Source organism: Phoca vitulina, unplaced genomic scaffold (assembly GCF_004348235.1).
Source record: "Phoca vitulina isolate PV1807 unplaced genomic scaffold, GSC_HSeal_1.0 scaffold14, whole genome shotgun sequence".
NCBI classification, from domain to species: Eukaryota; Metazoa; Chordata; class Mammalia; order Carnivora; family Phocidae; genus Phoca; species Phoca vitulina.
The window spans coordinates 17830101-17843102 of NW_022589717.1; the positions used below are offsets into that span (position 1 = coordinate 17830101).

General features: G+C 33.7%; 1 protein-coding gene across 3 annotated transcripts in view; it reads right to left on the minus strand.

Annotated features, from left to right (window-relative positions):
- Positions 1-3195: 3195 nt before the first annotated feature.
- The window catches only part of MGAT4D (MGAT4 family member D), a 41185-nt gene continuing 31378 nt past the window's right edge, over positions 3196-13002 (minus strand). For all 3 annotated transcript variants that reach the window (XM_032412887.1, XM_032412885.1, XM_032412886.1), the window contains 4 exons: positions 12406-12520; positions 9682-9812; positions 4594-4701; positions 3196-3261 (listed from right to left, as the gene is read on the minus strand). In XM_032412887.1, the coding sequence (XP_032268778.1) occupies positions 3247-3261; positions 4594-4701; positions 9682-9812; positions 12406-12520 (369 nt within the window). In that variant the 3' untranslated portion in view covers positions 3196-3246. The remainder of the gene's footprint in view (positions 3262-4593; positions 4702-9681; positions 9813-12405; positions 12521-13002) is intronic.

The following is a 13002-nucleotide window of genomic DNA, read 5'->3' on the forward strand; positions in this document are numbered from 1 at the left end:
AGGAGTAAAAGTTCAAGAATGAACTAGCAGGATGCCTCGGAAAGATGGCAAATCAGACACAAGTATTAACTTTCACTCTTTCTAGAAATCACACTTAACCATAAGGGCCAGTTGAAGATACATCATCTTACAAACAGAATGGGAAAGCAGACAATGGTAACCAAATGGAGGTGTGAGAGAGCTGTGTCTCAAGCTGCCAGTGGGAAGCAGAGAAACACAATCCGCAGGGCAGAAATCCCCACTACTGCTAGAAACAGAGGTGAAGATGGGGCAAAACTATGAGGATGGCTTGCAAGTCTCAGCGGTGGATAAAGCTCTAAATATCTTCTCCCACCCCACAGATCCAAGCGATTATCTTTTCTTCACTCTTGAAGGGTAATTCTCTGAAAAGGCAAACATAAGGTATGTATCTAGACTCAAACCAGGGTAAGGATAATAATGATAAACAAGACAAACAGAGGCACCTGGGTGGCTCAATCCGTTAAGTGTCCGACTCTTGATTTTGGCTCAGGTCATAATCTCAGGGTCATGGTCTCAGGGTCATGAGATCTAGCCCCCCGTCGGGCTCCACACTTGATGGGGAGTCTGCTTGAAATTCTCTCTCTCCCTCTGCCCCTCCCCGCCCCATAAATAAATAAATAAATAAATAATAAATAAATCTTAAAAAAAGAGAAAACAGAACAAATAAGTAAATATTGACAAAGTGAACACTGAAAGCCCCAGCTATCTTTGCCCACTTGGCTCCCAGATTCTCCAGCAATTTGATTAGCCCATGCAGCAAGACTGGGAGGCACTAAGGTGATTTCCTGGGAAAGAGCCTAGCCACTCCTCTGTCAGTGAAACTGATGGGTTCAGCCATGTGCTCAGAGCCTCCAACCAGCTTTCTCCATTTGAACAACAATCTATGATCACTACATACATGAGGAAACCCTTCAACAACTTGAAGAACAGAGAACAACAACAACAAAAAACAACTTGGAGGAAATAGAAACTATGCAGGAGGAAGAAATCTTTTTTAAATCTTAAAAAAAAAAAACTATTAAAATCCTCAGAGGGATAAGTGGAACTATTTCAATCATAAAATAAGAACCAAGTGTTATAAAAGGGGACAATGGCATTAGGAGCACAAAAGGGGTTCTTAGACATTAAAGCTATAATAGCAAAAACAAAAAAGAACCAATCAATGAAAACTAACCCCCCAAAACAAAAAAAGCACCAATAAAAAGGATATAAGATGAAAATCAGAAAAACTTTCAGAAAGTGAAGCAAATAGAAAGAAATCAGGAAAGGGAAAGTAGGGGAGAGAGAGAGAACATCAATCCAAGGAATCTAACATTTGAAATAAGGTTCCTTAAAAAGAATATAGAAAATAGAGGAGAAAATTTATCAACAAAGTATTTTGTGAATAGTTTCCAGAATCCAAATATGAGTTTTCAGATTAAAAAGCCCTACCAAATATCAAGCACAATCGATAAAAATAGACCCATACCATCATCAAGAAATTGTAGAACCCTAAATACAAGAAAAATGTTAAACGTTTACAGATGGGAAAATTGTTCTTATACCAAGAAACAGGAATTAGAATGGCTTTAACTACTTTTCATTGGTTACACTCTTGAATACCTTCAAAAATCAGAATTCAGAATTCTTTGCCTAGCCAACCTAACAATTAAGTTTGACAGACGGCATTCATTTTAAGATGTTTCAGTTCTCCAAGAATTCACCTCCTACACAATCTTTCTCAAGAAATTACTGGGGGGGTGTGCTTTACTAACAAACACGTGGACCAAGTATGATGCATATTTGGGATATAGAAAACAAGAAAATCAACCCCCTGGTTCCTAAAATATCAGCTAGAACTGGTCAGAAGGCTGCAGGAGAGATATTTTTCAAGATTAAGAAACAGTAGAAATGCAGAAAAGCATTTGACAATATTCAACGTTCATCCATGATTTTTAAAATGTTTGAATATACTAAGAACAGATTTAGATAATTCACAGGGCATCTAAGGGTGAATTAGTGATACGTACATTGAAATAAAGCCAATTTAAAACTCCAAAAAACAAGTTGTATAATAAAGGAAAAATAGAGCATATTACATAGTTTAAGTGTAAATAGCATTTATATTGTCATTATAAAATCATTGAATACTGAGCTAACCAATGATGTAACTATATGGACAGGGTGGAGGTTTGGGTGGAGTGAACTCTATCAAAGTTAAAATCTTTCATTCATTAAAAGAAAATGAAATTAAGAAAATGAAAGAACAAGCCGTAAGTTGAGACTTGTGGTCAGCCTATATATGGAATTATAACAATTCAAAAATAAACAGGGAAACAACCCGATTTTTTAAATGGGCAAATCCTTAACAAGACATTTCACAAAATATATACATACATTTCATTAAAATCCACATTTCGTAAAAATGTGTGTGTATATCTGTACACACACACACACACACACACACACACACACACAACTAGCACATGAAAAGATGCTCAACATCAGTGGTCATTAAAGAAATGCAAATTAAAATCATAATGAGATATCAGGATCTGCCTTTTCTAGTATTCCATACAAATTGAATCATATAGTCTTTTGCATCTGGCTTTTTTCATTTAGCATAATGTAATTTTAGAGATTCATCCATATTGTTGCATCTATTGATAAGAATGAGGCTTCACGGGAGCCTGGGTGGCTCAGTCAGTTAAGTGTCTGCCTTCAGCTCAGGTCATGATCCCAGGGTCCTGGGATGAACCCTGCATTGTACTCCCTGCTCAGCAGGGAGCCTGCTTCTCCCTCTGCCCTTCCCCCTCCTCTTCCCTTTGCTCATGCTCCCTCTCTCAAATAAATAAATAAAATCTTAAAAAAAAAATGAGGCTTCAAACTCAGATCTATTGTCTCCAAATTCGTTGTATGTCTACAGTATATGATAAAAAAGGAAAAGAAAATACTTATTCATTCTTCTAAAACAAAATATTAGAGAGTATATCAGAAAGTTATCTGTATAAGATTTTAAAATACACAAAACATGATTATAAAATAAAGCTAACAAATATCTGATAATTTTCTATATATCAATTTTATACTTACCACTATATTATCAAAGGCTTAAATTTTTTTATATGATATAGTCCTTTATCCACTATGAAGAAAGTTGAGAACTAAGATTAATCCTTATTATGCCGTTTTTTCCAAAGAATGATGCTGATCATTTTTAAAGAAGGTATTTGAATTATGAAACTCCTAATAATAAATATCCTGTTAGAAAATTTTAAAATAATATAATTAATTATAACAATTAATATAAATTTTAAAAATATACAATCACATTTGACATACCATTAAATTGTTATTTATTTCTATTTTACATGGGGTGAGGCATAAAAAAGGACAAAAGCTAGATTATAATATCAAAATATGAGTGATTAGATAAATATTCTATTCTGTTGTGAATTTACAAAGGTAAGGTTAAAATAGCTTATCCAGCACAAAATATAATGGAAGAAAAGAGTCCCATTATAATAGCACCAACAAATAGAATGGCATAGACCCAATTTCTTTCTGCGTCACCTGCGGCTATGTTTTATGTATTTTCACGGTGTTATTTGTTGCATGAAGATTTATAATAGTTAAATTTTCATTATTCCTGGCACTTGTTTGCTTTGTTTAATGAACACTTTCAATCTAGAATTTCACTTTGCCTAATTGCTAATAGCTAACATTTACTGAATTCACACTATGTTTCAGACAGTGTTCCAAAGAGTGCAGTGCAATAAATACATGGAGATAAGGAGTAGAAAAGGTGGAAAGAGGGCAGGTCGTAAAAAAATGAACGAAATGATGGGAATATGTGTATGTGCATTTCTCTCATTTCAATTGACAAAGGATTAAAGCAATCATTTGCTTTGTTGTGTGAAGAAACTAAGAAAGGAGAGATTTCAAAGGCTGAAAACATCTTAAGGATCATCTAATTTAAGCTTCTCTTACAGATGAAAAAAGCACAGAGGAGTGTTAGGGCTTGCCCAATATCACGTACACAGGTCACCGTAACTAAAAACTAGTTGTTTTGACTCTGAAGTCTTTGCTTCTTCCACTCTACCAAGATGCTAAGTCAATGACAAGTAACATTGCTTCCAAAAAATGATGGAACATTAAAGACTGATTAAAAATCAAACAAGACTGAATTTTTGTTGATATGGTAAACAGTGATCTGAAACAAGAATGTTGATACATTTAAATTCAATAATAGGAGCATTTTATTTAGAAATATTCTTCTATAACTTTAAATATTAGACTAAAATAGTGAATTTTATTATGATTTTTAAAACACGTTTGTAGTCATTACTTGAACTGCACAGCTGGTAAGAGTAAGGCAAAGAAGTTTACATACACTGGATTTTTCTTACCATGCCAGATAACTTGGGTCTTGAAAAAATGATTGTTCTTCACAACATACAGTTGTCATAAGATAATTATGTTTGAACAACCATATTTTATTCTCATGTTTTCATCACTCCTTTTCTAAACAGTACTTTATAAGTTAATGAGACATTGTATTAATATTACTCAAGATACATTTCAAAATCTTACTTTGGAATATTGTTCTATTCCAGGGAATGATGACTGTATACCCACATGCTGGAAAAGAGAAGGTTTATATCGAATACGAGTTTGCTTATTTCGTTCTGCACATTTTTCCTAGGGAAAAATAAGAGAAACAACACTCTTCTGTAACAACCCAAACACTCCTTTTTATTGCATTTATGGATGGCAGAATTTTGTATTATATTAGTTTTTGCCAGAGTTTTATTTTAATATTTAAAAATTAAATAAAACTTTCTTAGCTTTTTCTTCATAAGAATAATAAAACACAAGTTGAGATATAAAAAGGTTTTAGTTAAAGCATGTTATTTTCCTGAACTCTGTGTTAGAAAATCAGGCTACTGTTGTACCAACTATAATTTTCTGCTCCCTTCCTTTTATTTCAATAACATAGATGAAATTTTTTCATATTTTTCTATCCATTTCTCTCAAAGTACATTATTCTTTCTCTTTCCATAGTCATTAATTCCTACACTGAGTTACATCCTCCTTAATTTCTTCTTAAGTAAAAAAAAAAAACATAATTAAAACAAAGAACCAATATTATACTTTATGGAAAAAGATTTGGTTAATCTCATTAAAAATAAAAATAAGATGACCTGTGACACCATTCCTATTAGAAGCAAACATCTCAGGAAACAAACTGAGGGTTGCTGGAGTGGGGGGCGGGATGGGAAGGATGGGGTGGCTGGGTGATAGACATTGGGGGGGGTATGTGCTATGGTGAGCGCTGTGAATTGTGTAAGACTGTTGAATCACAGACCTGTACCTCTGAAACAAATAATACACTATATGTTAAAAAAAAAAAAAAGAAGAAGATAGTAGGAAGGGAAGAATGAAGGGGGGGAAATCGGAGGGGGAGATGAACCATGAGAGACTATGGACTCTGAAAAACAAACTGAGGGTTCTAGAGGGCAGGGGGGTGGGGGGATGGGTTAACCTGATGATGGGTATTAAAGAGGGCACGTACTGCATGGAGCACTGGATGTTATACGCAAGCAATGAATCATGGAACACTACATCAAAAACTAATGATGCAATGTATGGTGCTTAACATAACTAATAAAAAAAAAGAAGCAAACGTCTGAAATTATTATGATTGTTGAGAATTATTTTACATACTGTATACACAGAAAAATTCATAAAAATGCATCTCAAATTTATTTTGGCCATTCTGACCAGTGTGAAGTGCTATTTCATTATGGTTTGATTTGCATTTCCCTGATGATGAGTCATGTTGAACATCTTTTCATGTATCTGTTGGCCATCTGTATTGCTATTTATTTATTTATTTGAGAGAGATTGAGAGCTCGCACACAGAGGGAGAGGGAGAAGCAGACTCCCTGCTGAGGAGAGAGCCTGACGTGGGGCTTGATCCCAGGACCCTAAGATCATGATCTGAGTCGAAGGCAGACACTTAACTGAGCCCCCAGTCGCCTCCATCTGTATGGCTTCTTTGGAAAAAGGTATATTCAGGTTATCTGCCCATTTTTAATTAGATTGGGTTTTTTTTGGTATTGAGTTGTATAAATTCTTTATATATTTAGGATATTAACCCCCTTTTCAGATATATATTATTTGTAAATATCTTCTCCCATTCAGTAGGTTGCTTTTTTTTATTTTTTAAAGTAGCAGACTTACTTAAATGCATTTCTACTCAGTACTAACATGTAGGAAAATATTAGATTAAATGACTGTTTTTAAAACTGTAAACTAATTAAATAATCCTGAGTTAATTTAATTTGAAACTGAAGTCAGATAAATTAGTTGAGGAGTTAAACTTTAGGAAATATTCTAAAATTTGCTAAACTATTAATAGAAGTACCAATGAGATGGTATTATCAAATGCTGGCTTCCCAAAATTACCCCCCAAGTAACCTGTTGATAAAGAAAAACTGAGTTCATTGCTTATTACAGTAAGGAAGAAACTACCTTTGTAGTGTCTATTCAAGTCTTGTGCCTGTTTTTTAATTGGGTTGTTTTCCTGTTAAGTTTTGAGAATTTTATATATATTCTGAATACAAATCCTTGTTGTATATGGAGTTTACAAATATTTCTTCCTAGTCTATGGTGTCTTACCCTCTAACAGTAAAATTTACAGTACAAAAGATTTTAATTTGAATGAAATCCAATTTAGCAATGGAAAAAAAATGGATCATGATTTTAGTGTCATGTCTAAGAATTCTTCTCCTGGCCCTGGATCCTAAAGGTGAATTCTATACTTTCTTCTAAAAGTTTTATAGTTTATGTTTCATATTTAGATAGGTGATGTATTTTGAAATAATGTTTGTATTAAGTGTGATATTTAGGTTGAGATCATATACAAATACATAAACACACACACACACACACCCCTTCAATTAATCCAATACACATTTGTTGAGAAGACTATTCTTTCTCCATTGAATTGTATATGCTCCTTTGTCAAATATTAATTGGCCATATTTTGTGGACCTATTTCTGCATTATCTGTTTAGTTCCATGGGTCTATTTGTTTAGCTCTTTACCCATAAATGTTTGTCTTGCTTACTGTAGCTTTATCATAAGATTTGAAATTGCGTAGTGTAATGCCTCTAACTTTATTCTTCTTTTTCAAAATCATTTTAGCTAAACTAGTTCGCCTTTTTTTAAAAATTTTAGAATTGGGGCACCTGGGTGGCTCAGTCGTTAGGCGCCTGCCTTCGGCTCGGGTCGTGGTCCTGGGGTCCTGGGATCGAGCCCCGTGTCGGGCTCCCTCCTCTGCGGGGAGCCTGCTTCTCCCTCTCCCACTCCCCCTACTTATGTTCCCTCTCTCACTGTGTCTCTCTCTGTCAAATAAATAAAATCTTTAAAAAAAAAAAAATTTTAGAATTAGCTTGTCTATATCTACCATAGAAAATCCTGCTGGGATTTTGATTGGCATTATGTTAAATACATAGATCATTTTAGGAAGCATTTGCATATTTACTATATTGAGCTTTCCAATCCATGATCATGGTATGTCTCTTCCTTTCATCAGCATTTTTAAGTTTTCAGCATATAGATAACCTACATATTTTGTTAGACTTACACACACACACACACATATACATACATATCATGATATTCTCTCTTTCATTTTAATATTGATAATTTATGTTTTGAGTTTTCTTTGAAATTTCTTCAGAAATTTATCAGTTTTCTTGCTCTTTTCAAAGAACCAGATTTTGGTTTCATTAATTTTCTCTACTGCCTTTATGTTTTCAGTTTTGTTTCCTTCTGCCCTCAGAGGTATTATTCTCTTTCTTCTGCTTGATTTGGGTTTATTTTGCTCTTCTTTTTCTAGTGACTTAAGGTGGAAGCTGAGATTATTTATGGGAGATCTTTCTTCTCTTTTAAGATAATGATTTCTTCTAGGACAAATTTCTTCATAAGCAGTGCTTTAGCTGCCTCCCACAAATTTTGTTAGGTTGTATTTTCATTTCATTCAATTCAAAGTATTTTCTAATTTCCTTTAGAGACTTCCTCTTTCACTCATGGTTTATTCAGGAGTGTATTGTTTAAATTCCAAGTGCTTGTAGATTTTTCAGTTATCTTTCTGTTATTAATTTCTAATTTTATTCCATTGTTGTCAAATTTTAGTTTCATTTTTTGTGATTACATCTTAAATTTGTTGAGCTTTGCTTTATGATATAAGACATGTCTATTTTGGTGAATGTTCTATGCATATTTTAAAAGAATGTGTTTTCTAGTGCTGTTGGACATAGTGTTTTTAAAATATCAATTAAGGGGCTCAGTAGGTTAAGCATGGCTCAGCAGGTTAAGCATATATCTTTAGCTCGGGTCATGATCCCAAGATCCTGGGATCGAGGCTGCTGAGTGGGGAGCCTGCTTCCCCCCCCCCCTGCCTGCCACTCCCCTTGCTTGAGCACGCACAGTCTCTCTCTCTGTCAAATAAATAAATGAAATCTTTAAAATAAAATAAAATACCAATTAAATCCAGATGGTAGATGGTGTTGTTCAATTCTTTTATCTCTTTGATGGTTTTCTACCCACCAGCTCTGTTGCTTACTGAGAGAGGAGTGTTGAAGTCTCCAACTATAACTATAGACTAATCTACTTTTTCCTTTAGTTCTGTCATCTTTTGCTTAATGTATTTTGATGCATACACTTTTACGATCATCATATCTTCTTGGTGATTTGACTCTTTTACCTGTATATAGTATCTTTCTTGATCCCTGGTTAAATTTTTTGTTTTTTTTCAGCAAAGTCTACTTTGATATTAATATAGCTACTACAGATTTCCTTTGATTAGTGTCTGCAGGTATTTTTTTCTACCTTTTACTTTACTTTTTTTTTTTTTTTAAAGATTTTACTTATTTATTTAACTGACAGAGAGAAAGAGACACCTAGAGAAAGAACACAAGCAGGGGGAATGGGAAAGGGAGAAACAGGCCTCCTGCCAAGCATGGAGCCCAATGCGGGGCTCGATCCCAGGACCCTGGGACCATGACCTGAGCTGAAGGCAGCCGCTTAACCAACTGAGCCACCCAGGCGCCCCTACCTTTTACTTTAAAAAAAAATATTTTATTTATTTGAGGGAGAGAATGAGCGAGAGCACGAGCAGGGAGCCCAATGCAGGACTCGATCCCAGGACCCTGGGATCATGACCTGAGCTGAAGGCAGACACTTAACTGACTGAGCCACCCAGGCACCCTCTACCATTTACTTTTAACTTATGTATATCATTATATTTGAACTAAGTATAGACAGCAAGTAATTGCATAGTGTTTTTTAATCCATTCTGATGAAGTCTCTCTTAATTGGTATATTTTGGTTATTTATATTTGATGTAAATATTGACATATTTGGATTTACATCTATCATTTTATTATTTGTTTATTTGTTTTTGTCTCTTTTTTTCTACTTTTCACTAAATTTGTGGCCTCTCATTACTTCATTTAGTACGTATAAGTGTCAGTAAAAATTCTGGATACCAGAAGTTAAAAAATTAATGCTCTCATCAGGTTTAGTTTGGTGAGCAAATTTTAGGGAATTACATTAGACAGATAGTATTTTTCTAAAATATTTTGCATTTAAAAGTAAAGAAATACTCACAGGATTTTCTCCTGGGTTACACATCTTTACCTGAAAAATGTCCCTCAAGAGCAAGTCTATGGGTTTATCTTTGTAGAACATTAAAAAAAAATGTACAAAGTCAAGTAAGTCCTCAGATTTAAACAGCTTTCCTATGGAGAAAAAGTAAACAAATCCAAATAACTCTTGAGTGTTTACAAATCCAAATAACAATATATCATAAAATAATGCTTATATATAGCCATTCATTCTATTAACATGAGAAAGGACAAAAAATCATTAAAAATTAAATATATTCCTTCAAAATAAAGCTTAAAGTATTCGTGAAGTTGAAGGATAATAAAGCAAAATAATACATCTGCTTAAGTATTAAGGATTACCATTTCTGGGCAGGAAAGTGTGAAGCAGGTTTAGAATAGTGAATATTGTCAGGTAATCAAATTTGATAACCAATGAGATCAATTTTCTAAATCATGTGAAAGATATATACATGATAATTAAAAAGATAAATAAAATGAAAATTATAGGAGCTATAATCTTTTACTTAATTTTACAGAAACTGATTTATAACCTGACTTTTGTAGAACTTTATCTACCAGATTTTTTATGTTTAGTACTTAATTTTGATTAGAATACAGTATTATTTCAGTATTTGAGCATCATTTTTATATGAATTTTATTTCTATCTTGTATTTGTGATTCTTAAAGATTTGCTCTATTTTAAAGTAGGATATTTCATTAGGTCCAATTGCTTTTTTTCTAATATACTGCATTTTTAATTTTAAAATTAATTTTAAAATGAAGTTGAAGGTATAAAAGTCAGGTAAATTTTCATTTTAAAGTAAATAGTACAAAATACATCTAACCATTTAATAAACATGCTGGTAGAAAGTAAGCATGCTTCATTTTTTTCACTAGGAGCTGAGTCTGTATGGGTTACTTAATCAAATGTATAGTTGTATTTTAATTTTTTGGCACCCATTTATATAGTGACCAAAACAAGTGATTTAATGATGGAAACAGTTGATTCAGTATTCGTGTTTTCCTTATCTGCTGTCAGTATGCTATAAAATTCTGTTCAGCAAATTCATGTTTTTGGTAATATTGAGTAAGAAAATTGTTATTATTATAACAACAGAGAACAAAGCCCTTGTAAACTTAAGCTTAAATAAGACTTCAGTATTACATATATGTGCTCCTGTTCATTGTGCTCTTGTGATCAGAATGTGAATATTCTCTATCCTTCTCATACCTGACTTTGGCGAGAAAAATAAAAAGGAATTTATAGTTCATAAAGTAATGTATCAACAAAACACTTCCTCTTCAAGTTTATCGGGTATTACTGTTACCTATAATTTTTCTTCTTATTTAAATCAAAGCTGAGCAAAAATCTTTGGGGTCTTAAAACTGGATTCTACAACACTTGATAAAAAATGTATGGGAAAGAAGGTGATCAAGTAAGTATATGAATAACAGATTTCATAAGCAGTCAGAGAAATGCTTTACACTCTTCCCAGTGGCCAAAAAAAAAAAAAAAAAACAAAGATGTAATGGATAGAATCAAATGTTGTCAAGCATATGGGGAAACAGGAACCCACACGCACTGCTTAAGGGAGTATAAACTGCACTGCCAATCTGCAAAGCAATCTGGCTACACAGAGACACCGCTACTTTCATCCTCAGTGATCCTGCTCCCGGGGACAAATACGTCACCTCGTTTCTTTGTGGCAGCAGGGAATTGGAAGCAATTTAGGTCAACTACTCTGAGGATGGATAAATCAAATGGATTATTACGTAGGGCTTATGCAACAGCCGTGAGGAACAATAAACTAAATGGACATAAATTGACATGTTGGCAGTTTTAAAATCTAGTTTTGAGGAAAAAAAATGTAAGGGGCACGAATAGGCTTATCACATCACTCGTTTATGTAAACTTTAAACAGGTACAAACATGATGAACACCAAGTATTTGACATGGATACATGCATATTTATATGTATACTTTGAACAGAGTAGAGTGCAAACCTATTGGGGTGTGGGAGGAAGTGGGAGTAGGGACTGGGCATAAAATGAAAAAATAAAATAAGAGAGGGCTCCTGCATGAAGAAACGATGACGTGCACCATGAAATGAGTAAGGTCATTCAACTTGCTACCTTGAAGTTCAAATAAAAGGAAAAGTATAGAAGGAAGGATGGAAAGAGTGGAAGGAAGAAAAAGAAGTTTATAGAAGAAATTTTTTAAAAATCCCCTCATGGACACAATTTTAGGAACTCTTCCGTGGTGGGGCCGATTCATGTATTTTTACGCTTTTTTAAGTATGTCAGCTTTGGCATACTGGAAATTACAGGGAATTTAGAGTACGAGAGTCCTAAGTTAGAATTCCTTTCTCTAGAACTTTAATTCTTTGAGTTTCTATATAAACTGAAAGTATTTTTTATGTAAAATAGAGAAGTACACCTTAGTCACTGAGCCTGCAGACTCTCAGCAAGCACTTAGGTGGTATCTTCCTTACATTTTTATAAAATATTATGTATAAATCAACCTGCTAATTTATATTGTCCAGCTAGGAAAAAATTGGTTTAAAAATACATTTTCTGAAATTCAGATACTTGAATTTGATCTTATTATTAAATTAAAAGTATCTTTATAGAAATCATGCCATTCCTTTCCATTTATTAACAAACTGATAAGTTCTTAAGAACTTTTAAGATTATTGTGTGCTAAAAAATAGATACATTGCTTACCTATGAATCCAAGAATTGAAAACTCAATATAAAACCAATTTTTAGAAGTGATATTATGCACAAAATCTGTGATTTTTGTAAAGTACGTCTTTTTAGCTATGATATCATCTTCTAGCTGGAAAAAAACAAAAAGTCATGAGTACCTTTGATACTTCCACTGAATAAGTTGCATTAGCTTGAGAACTGAAAATACTTTCAATAGGATACACTGAAGAAAATGTTTTTATGAGGTTAATTTTATTTTTAGTTCAATTCGCTGAGGGTATTTTTTTTTAAGATTTTATTTATTTATTTGACAGAGAGAGAGTGGGAGAGTGGAGAAGCAGGCTTGCCACTGACCAGAGAGCCCGATGTGGGGCTCGATCCCAGGACCCTGGGATCATGACCTGAGCTGAAGGCAGACAGTTAACGACTGAGCCACCCAGGCGCCCCTCGCTGAGGTTATTTACTGTTAGTTTTCACTTTCAGATTCTGAGACCAGAGATCATCTGTTTCTTTCCCTAAATAATAATATGGAACACTCAAAACTAAATCCTCATGGAGGGACACCTGGGTGGCTCAGTCGATTAAACGTCTGCCTTTGGGTCAGGTCATGAT